General features: G+C 47.2%; 2 protein-coding genes across 4 annotated transcripts in view; one reads left to right on the forward strand and one right to left on the reverse strand.

Moving 5' to 3' along the window:
• On the forward strand, positions 1-11907 carry LOC135813455 (mitochondrial enolase superfamily member 1-like). Its single transcript, XM_065326549.1, has 15 exons — positions 1-205; positions 1928-2033; positions 2547-2662; positions 2915-3001; positions 3360-3386; positions 3902-3942; positions 4321-4352; positions 4654-4757; positions 6462-6584; positions 6971-7027; positions 7204-7281; positions 7677-7848; positions 8400-8499; positions 9473-9554; positions 11570-11907. Exons 1-15 carry the CDS (start codon positions 92-94, stop codon positions 11654-11656), a joined length of 1326 nt encoding a protein of 441 aa, XP_065182621.1. The 5' UTR covers positions 1-91; the 3' UTR covers positions 11657-11907.
• Positions 11820-27609, reverse strand: part of LOC135814951 (rabphilin-3A-like) — a 16622-nt gene continuing 832 nt past the window's right edge. For all 3 annotated transcript variants that reach the window (XM_065328154.1, XM_065328155.1, XM_065328156.1), the window contains exons 2-16: positions 27163-27536; positions 25130-25264; positions 24475-24622; positions 20348-20440; positions 19854-19919; positions 18873-19101; positions 17517-18302; positions 17187-17263; positions 16774-16848; positions 16181-16299; positions 15665-15791; positions 14361-14539; positions 13994-14075; positions 13421-13517; positions 11820-12373 (exon numbers count right to left, since the gene is read on the reverse strand). In XM_065328154.1, the coding sequence (XP_065184226.1) occupies positions 12237-12373; positions 13421-13517; positions 13994-14075; positions 14361-14539; positions 15665-15791; positions 16181-16299; positions 16774-16848; positions 17187-17263; positions 17517-18302; positions 18873-19101; positions 19854-19919; positions 20348-20440; positions 24475-24622; positions 25130-25264; positions 27163-27536 (2724 nt within the window). In that variant the 3' untranslated portion in view covers positions 11820-12236. The remainder of the gene's footprint in view (positions 12374-13420; positions 13518-13993; positions 14076-14360; positions 14540-15664; positions 15792-16180; positions 16300-16773; positions 16849-17186; positions 17264-17516; positions 18303-18872; positions 19102-19853; positions 19920-20347; positions 20441-24474; positions 24623-25129; positions 25265-27162; positions 27537-27609) is intronic.

The following is a 27609-nucleotide window of genomic DNA, read 5'->3' on the forward strand; positions in this document are numbered from 1 at the left end:
AAAAGTTTTCGTTTTTGTTTGGAAGAGAGTGATCTTTTTTTGAAGCTATTCCCTTTGTCCGGTTTAAATTTCCTTGCTTCATCCTTCCACAATGGCTCCTCCATCCGGAAAACGTGTGTGGAAGGCTCCTTTCACAATTTCAAAAATGGAAGTGAAGGACGTTCGATTCCCAACGTCGAAAGGAAAGCATGGATCAGATGCTATGGTGAGACAGTGAAATTTGACATCATACATGCAGTTGTCTAATGTTAATATTTTTAGTTGATCTGTAGTAAATTTAGCTTACTCGTACTCCACCGCATCATATAGCCCGCTGTTGGCCGACCCACACAACTTGCATATCACCAACACAGCAAGCACTGGTGTTATTTTTTTGAAATTAAAACAAAATCTGAATATGAATTGTAGAATTACAATATTCACTGAGTCACTGCTTCCCTCCAAATCATTCCAGCCTAGGGTATTGGGAGCTTCTAGAATGTAACATGCATGTACATGCACTGGACATAGTATTCATAAATCGTGGATGATGGTTGCCATGTAGCCAAGCTTGGGAACATCATATGCACACACACCCGCATACACACACACACACAGACACGCACACATACACACACACACACACACACACACGCATACACACACATGCGCACACACACACGAACACACTCAGACATGCCCATCGCGGAAGTGATGATAGCGAACAGCTATGTAAGACATAGCAACTTGTGCTGGGATTACACCATTCAACAGTTTGCAAGGCTGATGAATTGACCGCCACTAATTTTAGCCTGGTATCCACCACACAGCCGATTGAAGTGGCTTTTTTTCTGGCCAGTGAATCCCTACACACACACATACGCACAAACACACTCATACTCACGCTCATACTCTTGCCCATCGCTGAAGCGATGATAGCGATCAAGCTATGTTAGATAGCAACTTGTCCTGGGATTACACCATTCAACAGGGTCGCGAGGCTGATAAATTGACCACCACTAAGTTTAGCCTGGTCTACACCACACGGCTGGTTGAAGTCACTTTTTCTGGCCGGTAAATCCCCATTAATTTTTTCATTTTTTTCCCCTAGCACACACACACACCTACATACACCTACGGTCAAACACGCATACACATAGAGACGGCGGGGGGGGGGGGGGGGGGTGCAGAGGTGTGCCGGATGGTAGCACCCGCTCTAATAAACTTCAGAGATGTGGGTTATGTGGCATACCTGGCGCTCGCCATAGTATAGCACAAAGTTCAGTGGTGTCAGCTTAGTGACAAGGAAGAGTAGCCCTTGCCCTATCCAGAAATGGTTAAGCTACAGTGTAATAGGTGTGACAATAACCAAGTGCTGACTGTACAGTCAGACCTCGCATAACCGCACACATCCGTTTTCCACAAAAATATCCGGATAGGCGAGGGAACCGGATAATCGAACACACATACTGTATGTAAGCATGGCATATGCTGTACATTTGTAACCAACTATTTTTCTTCCGAATGGCGAGGGATCCGGATAAACGAGGACCGGATAAGCGAGGTCTGACTGTATTGGCTGCAGCATGGCAGAATATGTACACAGTTCTTTTGTGCTGAATGCTACTCGTAATTCTGTCACAAATCTTTGTTTTACGCCCACACAAGCACATACCGTTGTGTGTGCATCTCACCTGTGGTGATACTGTTAGCAACTGGCTGCTTGTCACTGCCAGCTCTCTGTATCATAGTTATACCACTGTGCACCACTGGATTCTGTCTTTCCCATCACCACTTGTTCACGACTGGGCATGCCGAGATTTTTTCTTAGAGACCATAGGGTACTTGTGCATCATCGTATGGATCTATGTATAGTGAACACCGGTTTATCAGTTGATGGCCCGTAGCTATGGTTTCGTGTTTATGTTCTCTTATCTTCGTGTCGTAGCACAAGGACCCGGATTACTCCGCGGCGTACGTCGTCCTTCACGCCGAGGGCACAGAGCTGAAGGGGCACGGCTTTACCTTCACTCTCGGGCAAGGCACTGATATTGGTATGCTCCCTACACGTCACATATCTCCCTGAGCCTCTACCCATCAAACAGCCACGAGTCCACATTTTAAAATTCTCCCAATCACTATGGCTGTTTACTTATTGTGCTACAGATACAACTAGTACAGTGCTACATTTTCACGAATAAACACACTAGAGGGTTAGTATTTCAACCCCACGTGTTCTGGGTGTAGTACAGAACGGTATGCATGATATTAGTCATATTACATTTACCCACTCTTGAACAATATCTGGGAGAATCCGAGATTTTTCGAACAGTATCTCGGACATTTGTTCCAGAGCACAGTTTGTGTGTGTGTGTGTGTGTGTGTGTGTGTGTGTGTGTGCGTGTGTGTGTGTGTGTGTGTGTATCGGTGTGTGTGTGTCTTTGTCTGTTTGTCTGTCTGTGTGCATGTGTGCGTGTGATTAGACTTTGTTTGGGATAGATTTTTCTATATTCCTGTAAATTCAGACGTGTTCTTTTTTTCCTTTCTGGTTGGTTTTGCAACTCTAGTTACCACTGCCGTGCGCGGTCTGGAGCAGTTTGTAGTGGGCCGTCGCCTGGAGAATATCTACAATGCATTCGGTGCTTATTGGCGCGAGCTGACAAGCCACAGCCAGCTGAGATGGGTAGGTTGGTGCCCCAGAGCATTGTGAATGTTACGTACTGCTAGAAGTAGAAGTGATGACTTTTGGATAAGCGGTTGTCTTTGTATGTGTGCATTTGTATTTATGGATTCTCCACTGGCCTTGGCCTAAGTCGGGGGAGTCTCCATCTTTCACTTGAGTTGTATTGAAATGGTGGTACCTGTACTTAAATTACTCTCATCCTAATCGTTCTGCTCCCTATCTTTTTGCTGTTGCTCTCCCATGATGTATTAGATTGGACCAGAGAAAGGTGTCATCCATCTTGCCACTGCCGCTGTCATCAACGCACTCTGGGATTTCTGGGCAAAGATTGAGGGCAAGGTGAGTTTACTGTGTACACGGTACACTGTGCACTGTCACACACTTGAGATATAACCTGCACATGAGCACCACTGTGTACATGTGCATGTTCGTGTAGGTGCTAGGAGTTGAAATTGCACACCAGAAGTAGTCTGTTGTCACGTGCTTGTCAGAAATGAACTCCGATTGTTGCTTTGGTGAGCTGTGTGATGTTGGTGAAGGTGGTGATCTGCACATGAAGGGCAGCCTGCCTGGAGGATGTTTGAATGTTCATTGATCTTGTTGAGTAGATGCGCTTTGCCCGTCGTGCCATAGTGGTATCGATTTTAACTCGTACAGTATTCTGTTGCTGTGCTTGCTCTTGTTATCACCTGTTTAGCCGGTTTGGGAGCTTCTCTCCTGCATGGTACGTACTGTGTAGATTTGCTAGTGATGTCCGTGCAATTCGCTGGTGTGGTCTTTGTGGCATTGTGTGTCATATACGCTGTATTAGTTACCAGTCGTATGTAGAAACCAAAGTCTTTTCTGGCATGAGAGCTCCGTTCGAATCAAGTTTTCATTCCGAACAGCTACCTGTAATTGCATTTTTGAAGTCAACGAATAATCAGACTTGTCAGTTGTCACTTAGTAATGACTCCCATGTGTTGACATATGCGAATGGGAAGTTAGGAGATGAGTCGATGACTGATTTATTCACCTCCATGTCCGCTTTTACCATATTCGACGCCAGCTTACAGAGATAGGTGAGAATAATAGTGCTTGAATCTTGGGATACATGTACCTGTGCCCAGGCAATAGTCATACCCATTTTCTGTATGTGCTGCGCATGTGTGTGTGTGTGTGTGTGTGTGTGTGTGTGTGTGTGTGTGTGTGTGTGTGTGTGTGTGTGTGTGTGTGTGTGTGTGTGTGTGTGTGTTACAGAGCCCTGAGGAGATTGTCTCTCTTATTGACTTCCGTTACCTGTAAGTTACTGTCACTGTTCCTATTGGTCAGCTTCCTCCCAACTCACCTCATACTCTCTGCATACGGCTCACCTCACACTCTCTGCAAGCAACTCACCTCACGTTGAACGGTTCTCTGTGGACAATTTTCTGAGCAGTAGTGTGATCAATAGCACACATTATATGAAGCTATTTGACTCATTTCTACGGTTGCAATATTAGGGTTTTTTTTGTATGTTTTCAAAACGAAAAGTTTCAGTATTTTTCAACCCCCACCCACCCACCCTTTCTGCAGGTAAAACGAATGTCAGCGAAATATTAAAATAGCTTGCATCTCTTTTCTAACAGGAGACTTGTTGATTTGACCGTTGGAAACTTGTTTTTGGGTTTTTTTTCCAGAACGGACACGATCACACCAGAAGAGGCAGTTGGTTAGTAAAGTGTTGTGATGTACTGTGTGTAGTTGATTTTCTCATATTTCTGCCTCAACAGTAAAACTCTTTGAATTCTTGTTTGACTTCAGGTACGAAACTAGTTAGTTACCGGTAGATGGAGTCAGCGCCAGAGGCCTGCTCTCGAGGTCTTTATTTTATTTTCGTTTGTAGGGACTTTGAGTAGCTATTCACATTTCATGTTTACTTTGAAGGAATTGTGAACTGCCCGCGATGTATCTACTTGTACATGTATGTTACTACATGTCTTCATCATGCACGTGTATCCCCTGTGCTGCAGAACTGCTTCGTTCAAAGTGGTCGGATGAAGAGGCACGCAAGAAGAGAAGTGAGTTTGTTCCTCTTGGTCCATGCTCCATTCTCTCCTCTTTGCTAAGTTCCAGTGTAAAGTTGCTTACATGTGTGCCTGTCTCTCTCTCCCTCTCTCTATCTATCTATCTCTCTCTCTCTCCCTCCCTCCCTCCCTCCCTCCTCTTTCTCACATCCATACACGCGTGCTATATCCATGTGTTTTCCTTCTTTCGTTCACTCATCGCTGTTGGTTGCCATGAGCGTTCCCTGCATGCTCACACCGGCACTCACAGTGAATACACAGAATTTGCTTTCATTATGCTGCTCCCAGGCAAACCCGGTCGCACATTCCCATTTGGGGGTCATGACTGTGTTTATACACAAGAGAAAGGACCAAGGAACTACAAGTTACGCTATAATGTCCTCTAGCACCATCAGTTACTAAACTTGTAGTTCCTTGGTCCTTTTTCTTTCTTACTTCGTATCTTCCTTCATGTAAAACATGATCAAGATGTTGACACTGTTTTTCCTCCCCGTATTGCTCTTTTTCTTCTTCTTTCTTCTTAAATTCAGAATCCATCTTCACTCCTCACCAACATCCTCATTATGACACTATATCCAGCATGATATCTACTTTATATAACCAGGGAGAGTAGAAGAGAGAGTTTGAGAGAAGTCAGCACTGCCACTAGGAAGCCGCTCCGCCACGACGCCGTCCACGATTGCAATTGTGTCGCCGAAAGCCAGGAGCAGATTTAAAACAGCGATCACAGGTAGCGCAGTGCTGGTTGCAACACGGATGGCTTGTGATTGGTATGCGCTGGGGTATGGGCGGTGATGCCGGGGCGGCTTGTTTGCTGCTACTCATCAGGCTTGATGATTGCGAAAGCATGAAACTCTGAGTAGCAGCGAACAAGCCTTGATTGCCCTTGTTGTTCTGTATGTAATAGGTTAAAAGCCAGCAATGAGTTGTGAAAACAGTGATAACAAACTCATACGGGTCACATTGTCAGCCAAATTTGCCTATTCTCTCTCAGCCTTGACTACCATCAGCAGTGCCTTCTGAAACTACTATCACACAACAATGGCACATAACTGCATCGTGCAGCATTTCCAAGCCACTGCAGCTTACGGGTTCCAACAGCCTCCCTATTTGGTGAACACCATAGTCATGTAGATAGGCAGTCTATTCTAGGTTGACCAGGGCCAAAAGCACCACTGTGAATTATTCCCCAAGCGATGCAAAGATCTTACGTAGTAGTGGCTGGCGTAGCCTGGGTCCACAGTGCTTTGAAAAAGTGTGTGTGTGTGTGTTTTCCTAGCATGTTCACATGTCACGTGACTGGTTGTAGGTGACAATGGGCCGGTGGGCAGGCGCGGTGGGCTGTCACATATACCATGTGACTGCTCACTGGCTCAGCTAGCTCCGCCGAATGACTTGTTCGTGTGAGGACCTAGTAGGTGAAGAACGAGCATAGCGAGAGTCCTGAGCTGGCTCTCTCTTTACTGCTATGTGTACAACTGTACATGCAGTACAGTAAAACCTGTGTTTGCCAAACCCTGTACCGAGCGGAATCCTGCGTTGGACAAATTGTCATGCACCAAAAAAGTGCTGTGGATTGAGCTTGCATCCCTGCATCAAGCGGAATCCTGTCATATCAGGACAGTTTCTGTTGGACCAACAGCATCCTGTTAGGGCAGTTTTTACTGTCGATACATTCTGCATGTAGTGTGCTGTATTGGTCGTGGTACTAGTGTAGTGCATGTACGCTTGCTCCCTGTGCTCTTGCTTTGTAGCGCTGTCTTGAGGCATTGAAGGCCGGATTCACTCGCTTCAAGGTGAAGGTTGGACAAAATGTGGAGGACGATAGACGACGCTGCGCCGCCATCCGTGACATCATTGGCTACGACAAACCCCTGGTGCGTGGTGATACGTGTGTGTGCGTAACCATGTGTGTGTGTGTGCGTGCGCGCGCGTGTGTGTGGGCGTAGCCGTATGTGTATGTGGGGGGGGGGGGGGGGGGGGAGGGCAGTGTTCAATTTCATGTGCTGTGTGCGTGTGTGCCGTAGGTATGCAGCGCACGCTTACTTGCTTACTTGTTGTTTTCCCCTATATACAAGTTCAAGAACAGTCTGTCCGGTGGGGGCTGTGTGCTGGCCGAGCATCTTGTTTCTTGTGTTGTTTTCCTTCGCCTTGTCACAAGTAGTGGTGCGTCCCGTCATTATGTCTCCCCCTCCCCCTCCCGTCCATGTACTGCTGTGAAAGCATGTGTTTGCACATGACTCTGTGTGTTGTCACTGTACAGATGACAGATGCCAATCAAGTATGGGACGTGAAGGAAGCCATCACCCACATGGCACAGGTGAGCATGTGCACCATCAATTGTGATGCTGGCATCCTCGCAGGCGCATTGTGAAGTCCTCTTCATGCTCTTGCGCCTATTGTGTATAAACTATAAACCTCTGTTTGTATCTCACCTCTCTCTCATCAGCTGGCCAAATAAACCTCTGTTTGTTTGTATCTCACCTGTCTCTTCAGCTGGCCGAGTATAAACCTCTGTTCATCGAAGAGCCTACCTCTCCCGACGATATCCATGCCCATTTGACTATCCGCAAGGTTAGTATTTGACATGTTTGATTGCTGGATGCAATGTATTCACTGACTGTGAATAGCTACTGCTACAGTGTTTTCTCTCCCCCCCCCCCCCCACACACACACACAAACCGGCACGGCAGCAGGACCAGCTCACATGCTAGCTCTCAGCTTAACCAACACTGCAATGTAGGATGTAGGTGGAAGATCTAAGGGTCGTGTTCACTGTAGCATTTTTTACCCTCCACCGAATGTTACTTTTCTATATTCTGTGTGCATGCCGCAGTGGTTAATCCAATCCCTGTTCTACTTACCCCTCTCTCTCTCTCTCTCTCTCTCTCTCTCTCTCTCTCTCTCTCTCTCTCTCTCTCTCTCTCTCTCTCTCTCTCTCTCCCTCCCTATTTCCCTCTTGTTGACAGGCGCTTTCTGCGTACGGTATCAAGGTAGCCACTGGCGAGCAGTGCTGCAACCGTGTCATGTTCAAGCAGTTCCTGGAGGCACGTGCGTTTGACGTGTGCCAGATTGACAGCTGCAGAATCGGCGGCGTCAATGAAATCCTCTCCGTCATTCTTATGGCCGGCAAATTTGGAGGTGGGTCCTTACTAAGACGGTGTGAAGGGCATCTACTCATGGCTTGCCGTTTAGCAACACTTGCTAACAAGTGACGGTGCTTGGTCCGTATTCAAATTGTAATCTGAATTACCGTGTGACGTGAATGAAGCATGCACTCGTGCTCAAGGCTCCGGTTATCATTTTATGGTGTTATATAGTGTATGTGGGTGGGTCTGGACGGGTGAAAGCCATTCGCAAGGACTGTGTCATTCTGCGTTTTGATATTCTGAGTACATCAAGAGTAACACACGACTGTATATCCTGATAGTCACAGTGGACATTTTCAAATTTCATGTACTGAAACGCACTGTTCAGCTAGCATGGTTACTTCTTCGAAGTACTTTTAAAAATCAGGACCTCTATGCGTCATCATTGCCACTCACCGTACCTTTCTCAGCTGCTGTGTGCCTTTGTGCACTGTTTGTTGTGCTGTATTCCAAGCACTGTTTGTTGTGCTGTATGCCAAGCACTATTTGTTGTGCTGTATGCCAAGCACTGTTTGCTGTGCTGTACCGGTGTGTCGACTGCAGTGCCCGTGTGCCCCCATGCTGGTGGTGTTGGACTGTGTGAGCTGGTACAGCACTTGGCCATGTTCGACTTTGTTGCTGTCAGTGGAACACTGGAGAATAGGTGAGAAGAACGGATGGCTACACGCTTTCCTGTGTGTGTGTGTGTGCGTGTGTGTGTGTGTGCACCCGTGTGTGTGTGTGTGTGCACCCGTGTGTGTGTGTGTGCACCCGTGTGTGTGTGTGTGTGCACCCGTGTGTGTGTGTGTGCACCCGTGTGTGTGTGTGTGTGTGTGTGTGTGTGCACCCGTGTGTGCATCCGTGTGTGCACCTGTGTGTGATCATGTTTGGATATGAGTGCCAGTGTTGGCATGTTTGCATACGTGTGCTGGCATGAGAGCCTTTAAAAAAGGAACCCCCAACCTCTGACCCACATTGGTACAGTGGACGTGCATGGTTAGTTTTCATGTACATGTAGCTCAGAACGTGTGTACGTATGTGTGTGTGTGTGTGTGTGTGTGTGTGTGTGTGTGTGTGTGTGTGTGTGTGTGTGTGTGTGTGTGTGTGTGTGTGTGTGTGTGTGTGTGTGTGTGTGTGTGTGTGTGTGTGTGTGTGTGTGTGTGTGTGTGTGTGTGTGTGTGTGTGTGTGTGTGTGTGTGTGTGTGTGTGTGTGTGTGTGTGTGTGTGTGTGTGTGTGTGTGTGTGTGTGTGTGTGTGTGTGTGTGTGTGTGTGTGTGTGTGTGTGTGTGTGTGTGTGTGTGTGTGTGTGTGTGTGTGTGTGTGTGTGTGTGTGTGTGTGTGTGTGTGTGTGTGTGTGTGTGTGTGTGTGTGTGTGTGTGTGTGTGTGTGTGTGTGTGTGTGTGTGTGTGTGTGTGTGTGTGTGTGTGTGTGTGTGTGTGTGTGTGTGTGTGTGTGTGTGTGTGTGTGTGTGTGTGTGTGTGTGTGTGTGTGTGTGTGTGTGTGTGTGTGTGTGTGTGTGTGTGTGTGTGTGTGTGTGTGTGTGTGTGTGTGTGTGTGTGTGTGTGTGTGTGTGTGTGTGTGTGTGTGTGTGTGTGTGTGTGTGCATGCGAATATGCACATTGTGTGTATGTTTGCAGGTTCATTGAATTTGTCGACCATCTTCACGAGCACTTCTTGGACCCAGTCAACATCACCAATGGTCATTATATCGCCCCAACTGTAAGTCTTAGTGTAGTGTAGAAGTACAGCTTTGGGGCGAGTAGCACATGCACAGTGTATGTGCTTCATGCTGCTGAAGTTGTAAAATAAGGACATAAGAGTCAGTTTATTGGATAAAAAACTTTACCGTAGAATCCCGCGGATAAGCCCATGGGCTTATCTGTTTCGGGGGGTTAAGGACATTTCGGTGGGCTTATACGAGAACATTGGCTTATATGCGGGCATGGGCTTATACGCCGACACCAAGTTGTGCTATTGAAAAGTATCAAGGAAGTGAGAAGTACATTGCTGAAAACCACTGTGCAAACAAAAACAACCGATGATTGTGCTGAAATGTACGAAAAATACTATAATGTGCATGTACTACGTACATGGTATGGCCAAGAGTCCATAATTTATGGACTCTCGGTATGACCTAGGCCCATGGGCTTGTACGATGAAGCTTTGTGATGTTCAAACAAACCCTGGGCTTATGCGCGGGCATGGGCTTATACGCGGGTGGGCTTATACGCGGGATTCTACGGTAGTCCCGGCAATCATCAGGTGGCAGTCTGGTATTGCGATGTGTGGATGTACTTCTAATTCTGGAGTACAGACAATATCAAGTACATGTCATAGATTTTAACTATGCTTTGTTGGCTTTAAACACATTGTCAACTAGTACAGTCAAACCTCGTTAGGACGAACACTGGTAAGGCGAACTTTCCATTAGTACGAACTAGGGCCAATCCTATGGTCGGCCAGGTATCAATTCAAGTCACAATTATTCGTTTACGACTAACTTCTGTACAGCGAACTTTCGCGAAGTCGAACTATTTTCAAGTGTGATTTGAACAAAGTCAGTGTGGTCATGTACATGTAGTACAAACTTTCGGTCCACGAGCGTGCGCTGGCTGCCTTTTTCTTCTTTTTTCAGTAGTCGAGGCCATATTGTACGTACAGTGCAAATTGTTTTCAAGTGTGTTTTGAACAAAATCAGCACGTTGTACGAACTTTCGGCACAGTCGTGATCCCTTGCACATTGTCATTGTACTTACCTAGTACCTGTTTCTGCCATTCTGGCTTATGCTAAGAATAAAATGCTTCCCATGCCCATGTACCACAGCATGCACCTTCACATAAATACAATCCGTATGATATGCATATCGATTTTTTGTCAGATCTGGATAAGAAGAACTCCCGATAAGACGAACAAATTTGTTCGTTCCCTTGAAGTTCGTCCTAACGAGGTTTGACTGTATCACGTACATGGCCCCAAGCAGCTTATGTGGTGAGGCGGTAGACCCCTGCAGCGGACAGGTTGCAGGCAGGAACACATTATCCTTCCTATAGTGTGTCCTCCACTTTGCTCCCCGCATTACCTGTCCGAGATGTTCGTACTGGTGCGAATAGTACAGCTCGCTCGTTTCAAAAGGAACCCCCTTGGGGAATTGGGCCGAGAAAAAACATTATTGTTTGCCATTTCTGAGGTTTGTCATGTCCCAAAACTTACAGAAATCGAAAAATCATGCAGTTTGTCAGGAAATCACTTCTTTATTGCTTGAGAAATGGAGAGAGGCTGTACACTGACTGATTGTAGGCTTTTTGTAGCACAGGACAGGTTGCATGGTCTGGACATCCACTCGATGGCATACAGGCCACGATGGCTAGGACGCAGTCAACATTTGATTGTACCTGAAATGCAAGGAGGCGAGGGTTGACGATGTTCGTAGATGCTGCGCTCATGTCGGAAAGTTCCGTTGAAAGGAGGTTGGAAAGTCCACTTGTCCGCTGCGAAACGTTCGCCTTAGCATGTACGCAGACAAACTGAGGACTTCTTTGTGTACACGACCGAGATCCCAGAAGCAGGCGGCGCTGACAGTTGAGCCAGCCTGCCTGTTATCAAGCACAGGCTGGAGTTGCACATGTGATCACCCCCTTAAAACAGGGGCAAGTTTCGTTCATGCATCCTACTTTCTTGTTTGGAACAGTTGGGACTTCGTGTGTGTTTTGTACTGCTTTCATTGTGAACACAGTTGCCTGGTTACAGTGCTGAGATGAAGCCACAATCACTGGACGATTACGAATATGGCAAGGGATGCATGTGGACCACACAGCAATAAGGTGGTGTGGATGCTTATTTTGGATTGATTTCAACAGGGACATTTTTAGGAAACGTTTTATAATTGGCAGTTTTAACGATAATCATTTTCATGCTTCTCTTTCTTATTCTGAGGGGTCTCTCGTCTCTCTGTATTAACTCATACCTGGATTTTGTCAAATTAATTTAAGTAATCTTGAGGAATGTATTTCTCATGGTATATTTCTTACTCATGAAAGAACAAATGGAATGGAATGGTTATGGAAATTTGAACACTGCCCAGAGTTGATGGCAGGAATGCATGTCTAAAAAGAAGTATCTCTCTCGCGTTGCATTAAGTAATGCTAAAACAGAAAACGTCTTTGTCAACAAATGGAATAGATATTAATTAAGATCAAGAATCTCCTCATGTAACTTATATGCCATGTTGTTATAGTTCAAGTAGATCAGAGCTGCTCAAGATGTAGAGGGGTATGCTGGGTGTTGGTCAGCTCCATCTGTACAATAGTCTCAACTAAAGGTCGCAGTAGGCTGCAGAGCAGCTCAGGCTGCAGCTGCAGTAGAAGACTTTTCACATCGTAGTGGTCATGCCGAAAATCGAGTCATAAGTCAGTCACCTTGAACTGGTTTGCTTTCGGTTTGATGTTGTGCCAGACGGTAAAGGTCTCGTTCGGCGTGTACATGGCATCCAGCCACTGACTCACTTCCGGACCTGACGTTGCATTGAGCCGTACACAGCCTGTATGGATCAACAAACAAGCAAAGCTTGAGCTTACACATTTGAATAAACCCATGGTTTATTTGAAACTGTGATAAGACTAGAGTAATACTTGGCGTGCCGGATTCTCGGCAGTACATTTGTGTCTTTAGAAATGTTAAGTTCTATTTAACCCTTTACCATCCCTGCGTACTTGAATCGATCTCTAGAGATCGATGGACATGCATACACTAAAACTCGATCGATTCTTGGCAGAATAAAAAAAAACTTCAGCTTTCCATTGCAGCAATCAGTGAAGAGCTGGGATGTCGCATTCCAAAGATATTACGCTCGACATTTCAGCCACGGCAAAAGTCGAATTTCTTTCCGAGTGACTGACCTTGAGCGGGGAATTTCCACTCTCCTGACATGCTGAGTCACTATGGCATACTTTCAGCGCGTGGGCAGCATGAAAAGAAACTCAAAGCAAAAAAATTGGAATGTTTACGATGAAGGAGCGAGAAATGGTTGGCGAGGAGAGAATTTCCTCGTATATTCAGCGATGGGGTGTAATTGAAGCTCCCTGGCGCTGGATATGTGATCTCGGTAGAGTCCTGTTCTAGTTCAGTACGCAGCTCGTGGAGAGCTTTCCAGAATGCCCAAGATTGTGAAAATTGATTGATTAGAACCTAAGATATTCTCCGAATAAGGTGAGAAATATTGCATTTAGGACTGCTGGGGAATATTGGTCGGATGGCAAAAGGTTAAAATAGTCAGAGTCTGTTCTGTCCAAGATCACGGCAAGATGCTTGAAACTAAGGACGGCCTGTTAATTCAAAACTGCAAATCAATAAAGAAATCGTGAACAACACAAGGTCAAACTTGAAAACGGGCGCTGAGCGGAGCCATTACAGTTTGCGACCGGATTTTTCTCTTTTATTTCAGCGTGGAATGTGTATTTAAGGTAACAATTTAACATTAGCTGAGACATACGTTGCTGCTTTGTGTTGCAGATGTGCTGATTGAGCAAGAAGTGACTGATGGCTTTCTAGTGTTTTAACTTTTGAACTTTTTGCACCATGAACTGACCTATCAAGGAGTTACGTGTAGCGTAGTTGTAGTCCCACACGCTGATATCTAGCGTACTGGCCATCAACCTGCGGGCATCCACGCCGTACACAAACGTCTGCAGAACAGGATTTAGAACAAGAGATACAGTGCTCTGACTGCTACGTACCACCAGAGTGGTGATTGTGAGCCGACGGGCAGGCTGATTACAGTGAGCAACTTACGAGCGTAGATTGCTCAGATTGGCCGATCTGTGTGTGGTCACAACTCCACGTGAAGTACTTCAGTAGTTGGCTCTGGCTGGTTTAGCTTTGGTCTTCATTGGCACCACTCAGCTGTGCATGCCTTATGGCTGCTTACACATGATGGAAATCGGATATGTGAGAACGAACCTGAGATGGGATTGCACGCTACGCTGACAGGAGGGAGTATGGCACCTGTGAGTGCCATGTATTGGACTGTGTTCTGACGTGGGAGTTGGGACTGTAGCTTTACCTAGAAACCAGAAGTTGCTACATCTAGGTATGTCATGTCATCTACATGTCCCGGTGTAGAATAGTGTGATGGGTAACACCACCAGCAGCAGCAGCTCACCTCGTTAAATTCTGGGTTGACGGTACGCTTCAGGATTGTTGTGCGGCGCTTGGATGACCTGCCTGGATCAGGTAGAAGGTAGCTGGGTGGCAGCAATACAGGAAAAATACACCAGAGTTTGGCTAAGAATTAAATTACAGAGCGTGATGCAGGGAAGTTAGTATTGATTTTAGGGCAATTTCGCACCGCACACAGGCTCATAATCACCGAACCTATGATAACAGTTGCACTCACTGGGGTTATTGACTTGTCATCCCTCGTAATGTAATCAGCACCGTGTGTGCATTCAAGGTGCGAGTTCGGCAAGTACAGTGTCACCTGGTCAATGGAATCAATTGAGATTTTTTTAATTATACTCTCATCTCACCATTTAACATAGGGATCACACGATCGCGAGAGAATATCAACCGCTGGAAGTCCTGCAGCACGTACTATTCCAACTCTCAGCTCTTTGTCATCGGCCTTGTAGCAGATAGAGACAAGCAGCTTGCCGAGGCCAGTGTTTTGAACATGTAGTGAAGTGGCAATGATGGATTCTGCACGCAACTTTACAGACAGGCGGGCAGGTGGACAGACAGACACACAGAAAGTGAGCACATGTACATGCAAGCATGTGCACACACACACACACACACACACACGCACACACACCAAAAGAGAGGGGGGGGGGCATATCGATCATTAAGAGTGCAATCGATAATCGTTAGTGTTCAAAACGAGCGCTAACGATCTATTATGCATGCATATCAGTGACAGCATTCTAGCCCTTGCACAGTGAATACGAGTACAATCATGTACTTCCAAGCGCGGTAAAATTGATTTGTGGCTTTGAAAGAGATCGGGAGAGAAGACTTTGTCTTTTTGGTTCATTTGTGTGAGAGGTTGGAGATAAGAGCAATTGCCAGAGGGTGATTACAAGATTCTTTGCTTTAGAAACAACATGAAATTCTCTAGTTCATGTTGATAAAACCAGCCAGATTTCCACAGATGTCAATAGTGCAGTGCCACAAATTTCTAATGTGCCAAAGGCATCATGGAATTTCTTCATAAACTGGTGTGCGAGGTACACGAGTAGAGCCGACAAGAATCGATAAAACCAATATATTGATCGTTAATGATATTGGTTGATCGTTTGGAGTTATTGAATGATCGTTTCAGCCCAAGAATTAACACAGGTGCACTTTGTTTTAGCTCACCATAACACATGTATCGATGTCTTAGTCTACACGGCAGCAACAGATGGAACATTTCGGTCATTCTTTACATCTTCATATTGGGTACAATGAAATATTTTTTTAAGCATTTGAAATGCAAAGAGATTAGGATTCAGTGTGGTGATTTGTGTAGTGATTTGTGGATCGGAAAACAAATCCAATGCCTAGATCTAAGTGCCTGCGGTGTAAAGTCCGTAGAGAAAGTTTATTTTAATCATTTTATACAGTTGATGGACAAGCCGCTGGTTAGCCACTCTTGCTGTGTCAGTGAATATAATTCTTTTTCTTACACCAAGATTGATACAAAGCAACCAAGCTAATAGGTGTTTCGATGCTTTTCCAGACCTTTCGTTGTTCTGAACAGCATTGTCGGTGGATAAAGAATGGCGGAAACCGAATTACATTCAGTGTGTGATGGTGGTACTGTTCAACAATCTAATCCAGGCCTGGTCCTTACCCTTGGTGCCAGCTCCAGCTCCCGACAGTACGTCATCAGCACATCGTTCTGCAGGCTACACATTCGGAACACCACCTCACCGAGAAAGTCGTTCGTCGTCAGCGTGTCGTAATCGTACACGATTAGTCTGCATTGGCAGCGATTGCATGCAGCAAAAAAAAATCAGTGCCTTGTATTTCAAAGTAGTGTTTGGGGTGTTCACGGTTTTGCAAGTGATACGGGATTATGCTGAGGAATTGGGGGAAGGGGGGGGGGGGGGTGCTATAGTGCGTTTCAAAAGACCTCTTTGAGAAATTTCTTCGGAATATTGCTCAGGCAGCTCAAGCAAATTTTTCTCATAAAATTTTCTAAGCGATTGGATAACAAACGCCCAATTTCAGAAATGTTATGTACACAAAGTGATCACAGATTTTACGTGGTATAGATGCTGGCCGAACGGTTTTGTGAAACCAGAGGTCTGGACTTTTGAAACGCACTATAGTGCTTCTAGTGTCTACATCACATGTACAAACTTACCTTAGGATCAAGTGATGAACTTCATCTTTCTCTATTCCATAGTAGACGAAGGACTCATCGTACTCCGGATTGAGAGTTCGCTTCTTCACGCTTGTCTCGTACTTTGATGGCCGGCTCGACTGTCACACAGAATGCAAACAGCATGCAAATAAAGTCTCCTTGTTATGGCAGTTGTTGCAGTTTTGTGAACATCTCTCCAGACAGTATTTGTTCCTTCAATAGTCAATACTATCACTTTCTTCACCCTACATTGCATACTGGCTGAGGAGTACTGCAATCCCGATAAACCCTATCCTTTGTCACATAGTGCCGGCACAGCTACCCCAAAGCTGTGTTGTATGAGCATCAATAGTCAGCTGGCGGGGGGGGGGGGGGGGGGGGGCAGTCTAACACCCGCTGCATCTTGCACACTGTTCTACTGGATGATGTGCTCAACGCGATGACTACATCAAGCATTGTTAGTTTTTGCCGTCGGCGAGACAAACAGCAGACCTATCGACGAGGAATTGCATAGACATTGGTGAAAGGAGAGTGGGGACACTGTGCTGCAATAAATAAAAGGATCGACTCTTGATTGTGTCAGTCGTCAATACCTTGTTGTGGTGGGGAAGAAGTTGCAACTTGACGAAAGGATCTGATGTACCATGAAAATCCATAGCAATGAGGTCCTGCAGGAGTCAAGAGCACACAGGGTGTTCACAAGTACATCTTCTGATTAGACTGGGTGCTTTGAAGCAACATAGAGAGAGGGGGGGGGGGGGGGGGAGAGAGACCCATTGTCTTCACTGCATTACAACGGGGGCATGACCACTAAAACTGTTCTTTTGGATATAGTCGTTTCTCAGTAGGTTGCTGTTCCCTATGTGGTGTGGTAGTAGCGTGGCCTGCGTATCCACTGCCAGCTACATGCCTCTGTGAATGGCGAGCTCCAAGTAAGTTCCGACCTAGCTGTAGAATTAAGCAATGGTGGTAATCTTTATGAGAGCAGTCAGCCAACAATACATACCTTGCAGCGGATTATAGTGATGTGCAGCTCATTTTCATAGCCCTTGTACAGAATGGAGAACTCCACATTGCCCAGGTCTGCACAGAGTGTGGAGGAAGAGAAGATGGTGCAAGATCAGCAGTCAAGGCGACAGTACGACCTCTCAACAAGAGCTAGTTGCATGCACATGTGGCTCAGCTTGTACCAGCAAAGAGTCTGTGCTACCCAACTAACGTTAATCCTTAGCTGTGCCCAAGGAGCGAACAGAAACAAAGGACGTACTGTGCAGGAACAGCCTGCACCGGCGGCATGCACACACATACAGGTTTCTGCACTGCCACCCAAACTTACCTCTTTTGGGTCCTTTCCTGGATGATCTGGACGCCTTCTTGCTGGTCTCGTGACCACCAAATACATCCAGGTCCGATTCATCTATAGGGGCTTGTCTTGAAGGGATCGGGCGCTGTGTAGATGCCTCCGCGCTAGCCATGCTAGCCTCAAGACCCTGGGCAGTTCCTGGCAGGTCTTCATCCGGTACAAGGACATGTGCTTGATTTCTCTTGATTAGATCTCTGTGCAGGCCAGCCCCATCAATGGGCAGCGACCCCATTCTTGTCAATCCCATTAGCTGCCTCTGGGGTGGCAAGGACTTGCGATTGCCACGGCCGGTCTCCACCAATCTACGCGGCTTGATCAGCTCACTTCCTGCCATCGAGTGGGCCTTTTGTCTGAAGCCTTCCACATCTTCACCAGTCCGCGTCAACGTGGCGGGCAGAACCACACTGGCGCCCCCTTCGGAATCATCCGGGTTTGTCCGGCTGAGGTTTCCACCAGGATAGGCACCCGACAACAGTCCTACCTGATCCAGAGCTGTCAGGCTGATGTGTTTGCTCAGACTGTCCTTGTCCGCACCGAGTCCGCGGTCACTGCCGTCACTCTCGTCCAGGCCACGAGCCGCCGGGTTGTGGTGAGCGGCGGCAACGGCGGTGGTGGCAGTGACCTTGTGTGCCATGTGCCGCATGGGCCGATTGCCAGTGGAGCTGGCGTTGCTGGCAGTGCTGCCGTTGCTACGCACGGACACGGACGGGTCAGTCGTGCGACGCCGCTCACTGACGCCTGGCGGGGATGTTGTTGCGTCTGTGCTTGCACAGCAAACAGCGGGCAATCCAACAGAGACACTCATGCATGACGGGTTGCAATACGCAGAGGCCAAACCACTCCAGCCAAGTGCATTACACTATTATACGGGCTGTCAAGTGTATAGGAGGTTATCATTGTGAGCAGCACCAGCAAAAACACGCACCGCTTTTTTTTATACTGTTCTTTCAATTTCTGACAATACAAACATTGCACCGACATAATTATCTTCATGCCCTCATGCCCAGTCATCTGGAGCTTCAAGATCGCACTGCTCCGAACTAGGAAGTAAACTCTTCAAAAGTCCAAAAGAATCACAATAGACTTGTAATTGGTAGTAACCGTGCACAGTACAATATCACAGTACAATATCACAGTACAACATCACGGTCTGGCCAGCATGGAGATCAGCGGTGTATCTAGTTGATCGGACCTGTAGATGATCGGATCTCGCCGATGGGTCAGTCGACAGTGTAGTGCATTGCACTATTCGAAAGCAAGCGAATTATTTCGTTTCACATACGAGCTTACAATGAATCGCTGAACCTCTGTTATCGATCTACTGCTTACCATACAGTTTGTTGCCTCGCTCTCGTCGCAGTGGTCGAGAGGTTTTTCGACCGAGGCTCGCCGATTTTTGAGCCAATACCACTGGGTGATCCAGGTGTTCTGCTGTGGACGACTTCTTCCTCCCCAGACCATGGCTGTGTCGGGATCTGGGCTTGGATAGCGGTGAAGTGGATGTCCGTTCGGGCGCGCTCTTGGCGTCGAAAAGCAACGGGGTCAATCGGCTGATTGTCTAGTTTCAGCACACAAGAAGAGCCGCAGTACGCAGTACACAGCATGTTAGAGACTGAAGTCATCACAACGAACAAGCAACATCAGGGTACTTGGAAGGGAAGTAAAATAATGGGCATGACACTAAATTGAAGGCCATCCAACGGATTTGTGTGACTGAACAAGACTTCTCTTGCTCCATTTCCATGCTGATTGTGTTTAAAAGGCGGTTGATCAGCGAGTCATGCCTGCGATGCTGCACCGCTGCTTTGCATGTCATGATTGGAAGCTGTGGCCTTAGTAAAAAAAGTGAAGCAACTCAAGGTTCAGCGGAAACTCTAACCATACATCCTCACACAATACTCTCCAACAAGCAGTCTCTACTCTCTAGGCTACACCAAACAATGAAATAGAATAAAGACATCCGTTTTTCCGATTTTTTGGGCCAGGCCCATTTCCAGGAATATGACTTTATTCTGTTTCATTGATGCGGCGTGTAGCCCAGAGATCGATTGGAGCGTATTGTGAGGATGTACGTATGTGTGGTTATAATGGAGGGCTACAGTGGAGTCGGCACACACTGAGAAATATACCTCCCTCATGCTGGCTTTTCACAAACAAGCATTTGGATAGTTGAAAGGAATCGGATATAACCAAGAACGAGTTTCACAGCAGATGGCAAAGAAACCAAGCAGGCATGTCTGATTGCATGCATTAGAATCATCTGTGTTTGGTCTACTAGTCTGTTGCAGTCCATGTATGACTGGCGGGTACCTCTTTGTCCACAGCATCATACGAAGGTAGGTTCTTGTAGAACCAGACACCACCCTTTCTCCACACCTAGCAAGTAGAACACACAACAGCAAGAAGACAATGAATGCAATTACCTCGAGACAGATACAGGATTTCATGCACTACTCAAGGCCGCGGGACCCCAATGACCATAGAGCCGAATGGCCAATGGGCTATGCGTGCCGGTATGATGACGACCATGATCATGATCATTGTTTGCATGCAATGAAGGCGGACGGCTGCAAGCAGCAGGTGTGCTGGACCACCTCCAAGAGTGTGCACGTGCCGTCATTTTAACATTCGGACACACACGTTGCAGGAGCAGTAGCGGAGATGCAATCCCCGAGAGATGAAGCAATCATTACCAGTATCCTCCATAGCACAGAAGAGAACTAAAGTGATGCAGTTGCTTTGTATCACTGACAATGCCGATTCAATGCAAGCAACTATACAAGTATCTTGGATTTGCCACTCACATCAATCAGCTTGCTACACAGCAGACACAGCCAGCGAGTATTGCCTTTGCGTGACTGAATTGATGCTATACACGAGGAATTCTGGCAGACACACTGCATTGCAACAAAACAAACAAAACAGCGCAAGTTACACACCTGGTGAAGTCTCCAGTGAAGTTACCTTACAAGTTAGTTTGCTTCGAAAATTATCACTATAGCACATTGGCACGGTTTAGCCCACACTCAACATTGCTAAAATGGGCAAGTAGAACAATCAATGAATTCAGACCTATCCATGCATACACTGGTGTTTAAGTCAGGGAGTAGTAAACATTGTACTACTACCGAGTAGCACATTTTTTTGTTGAGGCCCAAAGCAAGGAAAAGAAGGACCTTGGTGAAGGCTTCCCATCTCTCTTACAGCTAGAACCGTAACACTGTGCAGCACGTTGCATGGAGATTCATACCAGCGTCAACATTTACGAGGGGGAGGTGCCCCTTCCCACCCCTGTCTGGAGGTGCCCCTTCCCACCCCTGTCTGGAGGTGCCCCTTCCCACCCCTGTCTGGAGGTGCCCCTTCCCACCCCTGTCTGGAGGTGCCCCTTCCCACCCCTGTCTGGAGGTGCCCCTTCCCACCCCTGTCTGGAGGTGCCCCTTCCCACCCCTGTCTGGAGGTGCCCCTTCCCACCCCTGTCTGGAGGTGCCCCTTCCCACCCCTGTCTGGAGGTGCCCCTTCCCACCCCTGTCTGGAGGTGCCCCTTCCCACCCCTGTCTGGAGGTGCCCCTTCCCACCCCTGTCTGGAGGTGCCCCTTCCCACCCCTGTCTGGAGGTGCCCCTTCCCACCCCTGTCTGGAGGTGCCCCTTCCCACACGGCTGTCCCATGCATGCGATGCGCGTTCATTAAATATGGCCGCCAAATTTTAATCTTTTTCATTTTTTACGCGATCTGGCCTAGTCGTATGTTTGCAATTTCGCTCGACTTCCATCTCAAACGGGCAAGGTCAACCGAAACCACGGGTGTTTGCCAGGTCATTCGATAGAGTTTAGAGCTTGGACTGGCCTTGCCTTCGACTGTGCCGCCGCTCGAGCGATCTTCTTGGGTTACCCACGCGCTACGCATGGTTTCTTTCTCGACGTGGGTGCAATTATTTTTGGATCGTCGCTCGATTTCAAAGGCTCGCCAACCTCGTCAGCGAATTTTCTCCGCCTCGCAGACAATTTTCTAGTATACCTCGATGTCCTAGCCTTTCGATTTCGTGTAGTCCTAAGCTTGACGTGCATAACTGTAGCTTTTCGTGGCCATGTTAGAGACGTAATTTTGTTCAGAAATGGAGGCTCATGTTAGCTTCCTGTCGTCGTGTTGTCGTATTGGAGGGGAGAAATTCGCGTCAAGGAGTGGACAGACGAAGTATCGTGTGGCAGATCATACTGAATCCATTTTGGCAGTGTTTCATCTCAATGTGGATGAAACCAAATACACCCTGAACATTTTTGCCACACTTGAAAATTGGCCATGGAATGCACTGTTACTGCCAGGGGCCCAACATTCTCTGGAGCTCTAGAGGTGGATGTACACCGCTCAAAGACTGGGAGCCACACAGTGGGACAAACTGTTGGAAATGCAAGCCCAAGCCTGGCAGGAAGTCCAAATGCAGAACACAAACGCAAGACAAACTTGCGGCATGGGAGAAAACGCGGGCCATCGCCCGCAAGCACGAGCACATGCACGCCGCCACCACTGACAGCAGCATCACCAACAAAACCTCGCCCCACCACACCAGTACCTGATCACTGGATAGTTTAGTCTGTTCGGTTTACGAATTCAAAAAAGGCAGACAAAATAACAAAACTAAAAACACGAGCGTCGCATGGACCGAATCTGATGAGCAGCAGCGCGTCACACCCGCATACCAAGTTTAGTAATAGTAGTAGTATAGTATTTATTCATATTTCTCTAGGGCTTAGTGGGTAAATCTCTGCATCCAGAACAGTTCAGTTCAGATAGGAATGCAACAACACACGCACAATGTCCACTATGTCACAGTGTGGTAGGGAGAGAAGTGTATGCAGCTTGCTGGTAGACGTTCAGCCGTGCATGCATTGGCAAATGGCTAGAGCAGACGGCCCGCTGCCCTTAATGTAAGGCACACACGCAAGCGTCAGAGCTACAACAGCCAAACAGCATAGTTCATGGATTCATGAAAGACTGCACCATACACTGCGCCAGCTCTGGTAGGGTGCCCTTTTGAGCATCGTCACTGGTCGGTGACGTTTTGCAGGCCTCACCATCAAAGATGCGAGGTGATGCTGCTGATCGACTTGCTGGCATGATAGTCACAAGCATAACTAACGAAGGATGGCTGGAAGTCAAAACCAGCTGTAGATGTAGATTCCAGGTATACCAGACAATTACTGACGCCAGCACTTTATCCGATGCCCCATCAGCGTCAACTGTACGCCGATGGTCACAGGACCGTGACAGCCTTTCGATCGGTCTACGGTCGGGAGACGGGGCTGCAAGCCCAAAGCAGCGGGTATATAGTGTTCGTCACCAGCTGAGCAAGAGAGCTTGCTGAGAGATTTAGGTGTGCACTGTTCAGCAACCAGTCCCAATATACAATGTAGGTTTGTCCATGAAGGCTGGTGATCCTCAGCTATCATACAACAAATTCCTACTCACTGCGCATACGCGCATATGGCTTGTGAAACAGCAGCAGAAACTGCACTGCCTTGACAAACGCACCAGTTACCATGATGGAGCAGATATGCCCAGCCCTGGAAGCCAACACCAAATCTCCAATCGCTAGTACAAGTAGCTCTTCACTAAATCATGCCTAGTGCATGCTTGCAGTGATATTTTCAGCAAGAGCGCTGCAGTTACTGCTGAGGAGATATATTGCGTCCTTGAAGTCGAAGGCGCTCATCAAAGATGTCTTGCCATCAATTCTTGGCCTTATGCAGGCACGAGGTGGTCTCCCGTGGCATTGACCATATTACCCCGAGCTGCACTTGCTCGAGGAGCACGTTGTTTCGCTCATGGAAGTCCTTCGTGTTGGACTGAGTAGGCTTGCTGAGAGAACAGAGCGCTGAATCCATCCACGTCCACAACTACGAATAATTTACAAAAACATTCCGACTGCAGATCAGCGCTTGAAAACGGCGATGCAAATCAGCGACGTTGGGCTTCTCCATTCAAAAGTAGAGCCTTCCTAACGAAGCAATTCTCATGTGACACTACATAGTCTCTCAAGCACTCTAGTTCAGGTCTTCTTCTCTCCACTCCATTATCATTTCGATCTTCACTCGGTCGACGTGATGGTAGTAGCTATGTAAATAATAATGATGGATTCCTCCCGATCCTCGTCGCGGCTAAAATTTGTTCGGTGTTTGTCTAAATTCTCAAACTGACAGGGTTTACAAGAGAAATGTACCTAATTTTGTGCGATTGATGCAAATAAATCGGAATATGTCTGACTTCATAAATCCGTGCGGTAAACCGCATGAAAGGACGCCATGTCATTAGATGGTGCACATGAAGTCACCGTGCCCACCCCTGTCTGGAGGTGCCCCTTCCCACCCCTGTCTGGAGGTGCCCCTTCCCACCCCTGTCTGGAGGTGCCCCATTCCCACCCCTGTCTGGAGGTGCCCCTTCCCACCCCTGTCTGGAGGTGCCCCTTCCCACCCCTGTCTGGATCCACCTGTTTGACATTGATACTTAAATAAACAGTAAGTGCGCGTCAGTCAAATCCGACCACTGGCCGGCACTTTCCCCCGCTCCGGATCAAGCAGCCATTGACGCCCTGCAGCTGGTGGAACTCAGCATAGTTCATGCGTTCAGTGATTCTCGGAAGTGCAAGCCCTAGTGCAGGTCTCTAAAGCGAGTGACCAGATTGCACTGGCCAGCATGTGTAGTGGGAATCAACGGCTGCCGCCACTACAGCGTGCACAACCAGAGCCAATCGCAGTGCACAGCCACACATGTCATCGTCATGTTGTATTTGTGAACACAGAATACAAACATACATACAAAGTTGAAACATACACACACACACACACACACACACACACACACACACACACCGGCACTCGCACTCGCACACATACATAATTACACCTGTCAGACAGGGCTGTTGCTAAAATTCCCTACCTTCTTACAGCCTTCACAGAAGATGAAGCCCACGGACATAAGCCATGCCAAGCCAGAAAACACAAAGCCACAGTTGTGACACTGGTTGTCCCGTGCATTGCGCGCTTTCCGCTGTACCTTGAGTTGCTTCACTTCACTGATCAACCGCCTTTTAAACACAATCGGTATGGGAATGGAGCAAGAGAAGTTTTGTTCAGTCACACAAATACCGTTAATTAACGCAACACACTAGTTTTCGGTGGCATATAAGTTTCGGTACCCACGGTTAGCCTTTTTTTTGGTTGTACCAAAAGTACCGAATATTGGAACCGCACATCTTCCATACCGCATCTATAACATTCTACTGGCTACTGAACAGCTAACCCTGAAAAGTGTCCAAATGTTCGGATCGACCAAGTCCATTCTCAGCAACACACATTCACCATCACACAACTAACCATGCAGATGCTAATTTTTTTTAAATAGAACTTCATTGAAGTCATTGCTAGTGCATGCAGTTGTGAAGTCATTGCCGGTGCATGCAGTTGTGAAGTCATTGCTAGTGCATGCAGTTATGTAGTCATTGCTAGTGCATGCAGTTATGTAGTCATTGCTAGTGCATGCAGACACAGTGTGTAGTCATTACTAGTGTATGCAGTTGTAATGCTTTGCTTACCCAACCCGCCGCTGCTCCAGCTGCTCGAAGGCTTCCGCCTTGGCTAGGGCATGGCGAATGCTCTCCCACTCAGACTCGTGCAGCGTTGATCCGAGGCTGTCCGACTGGCCCAGCGACGACCAACCCGCTCCCACCCTGGAAACATGGTGTGCGCGTGGTATAGAAGCACGGAGGAGCACAAGATTAAATTACCAGCGCATTTTTTCCTTTTAATTATGTACTGCTGCTGTTTTCTGGTCTTTTTGTCGACTACACCTGCTCATGTGGTATACCGTATTATCTCTAATATAAGCACAGTCTCCAATAATAGCACGTCTCCAATAATAGAACACCTTGGGGCGGCATTCAAAAAATAAAGTGCTCAGTCTCATAAGCACACTGTGTAAATTCATTATCTGTACCGGCGAAAAAAACCCTGAAATGTGTGTGTCTGATATGAATTTGGCATGGCAACATGCCTCTGAAATGAGGTTGAAATAATAACGGAACAGTCTCCAATAAAGGAACGTCTCCATTAATAGCACGGGGCGGAGGTACATTGAAAAAATAAAGGACCATGCTTACATTAGAGATAATACAGTATGCAGAAGTATTTTTCCGCTGGGAATCAATGCTAATGCAAAGGAGCATGATAATGCCATACTTGAAGTAGTAAGTTATGACTTGTGTACCAGAATGGCAATCGATGCTGCTGATCAAGCCACAGGGCCTCAGATAGATGTAGATATACACTACATTGTACTTCTCCAGAAACGGGTTCTCTACGTATGCTCGCAGCAGAACTTGAATGATTACCAGGTACAGTATGCCTAACTAACCACTCAAGGCTAAATCGAGTTTAAAAAAATGTTATAGGGATCATCTCCCACGCATGTCACAATGTATACTTGACAAGCCACAGCACGTTCTCGTCGCGTCCATGGCAGTTTCTCCGTTGCCGCAATACTATCTTCCTCCTAAGAGTCCTATGCTAATCAGGAGGTGCGACACACATAATATTATAGTAGCCTATGCTCCTGTCAAACAGCTTTGGCTTGAAGTGCTTGCAGACTCGGTAGCCCACAGGGAGTGGGACTGCATCATCTGTCCGAGCATGCATGGCAAAATGGAGTATTGTGCATGGACTGTGAAACTGTAGCATTCAGACTATCCACAGGAAAGCTGCATACAGTGACCTGTATCTGAGGTGGCTTCTCAGCTTCAGTCTGTTGTATCTATACTAGTGGAGCAGCAACGGTGGTGTCACGATTTGTGCGAGTGTTTCATGCTTGTATGTTTACAAGTGCTTTGACTAACCAACTGAACAATAAATCCTTAAAAGTAAGAAAACAATACACAATGCGTGTGCCTGTATCTCCACAGCTCTTTATCATCTTTTGGGTCTTTGATAGTGACTACAGCACTGCTCAGTGACACCCCAGCCTTGCCATTAGTGCCGCCGGGTGCCGAGCATGCAGTCATACCCCCTGCGAACATTGGGCCGCTTTGCACCCCCCATGTACAGTAAAACTTCAGTGGAATGTACCCCAGGCCGAAGAGATAATCTGATCTTTATAGGCAATGTACAGCATATCCAATGTGAAATGACTGGTATTACAATGCCGGGTCCTAAGAAATAGTATCTTTATCCCACCGGACATGTCACACTATCATATTGAGTTCTGGAGTGTATTGCCGCAATTATTTGAACACTCAAAATTCACCCAAAAAAAGAGGGTGCGCCTTATACTGCGATAATCAAATTAACGGTGGTGAACGGGGCAGATGTCTGTATGTCGTGACAAAAAAATGGGGGGGGGGGTTGTGGCTTATAGTTATACTCTGGAAAACACAGTAGGTCCAGGACACTCCATACTGAACTGCTTCACTACACATGTACTGCGACTACGACTCTAAAAATACACTAAGTGCTGCGGCCAGTATACGTTGCCAAGTATTGCCTCCCAGCACCTGCCAGCACCCACAACACCCACACCACCACACAACAACACACAACACTCCACTGCCCTCGGCCACTCCTCCGCAATGCTTACTGTGAGCGCATCTGAAGGTCCTTGTCAGCTGGGCAGGTGAACCGTTTCTCAGGCCCAACATCACTCTCCACGGATATGGAGAAGAACTGATGCTGCTCGCCATCCTTGCGCCAGGCTTTCTGCCTCTGCGCGCTAGTGTCGGTGCGGAGACGGGACTTCATGCGGGCCAGCGCATGGGTTGATAACGGACTAGGGCTGGTGTCTCTGCTGAGCGGACTGGCGTCCCTGCTGCGCGGACTGGAGTCTCTGCTGCGCGGCCGCAGGCGGGTGACAGCAAGGCTGGCTTGAATTCCTCGTCTTTCCTCTCCGGCTCCGGTTGCGGCTCTGTCACAGTTCCGTTCTGGGTCCGATGTGCAACGAACCAGAGCAAGGTCCTGCGAAAGACGTTATGACAACCAAGAAAACCAGTAAGCAACAGCAGCAAAGTCCTTCACTAATAAAGGTTCA

The sequence above is a fragment of the Sycon ciliatum genome, chromosome 4, assembly GCF_964019385.1.
Source record: "Sycon ciliatum chromosome 4, ocSycCili1.1, whole genome shotgun sequence".
NCBI lineage: Eukaryota > Metazoa > Porifera > Calcarea > Leucosolenida > Sycettidae > Sycon > Sycon ciliatum.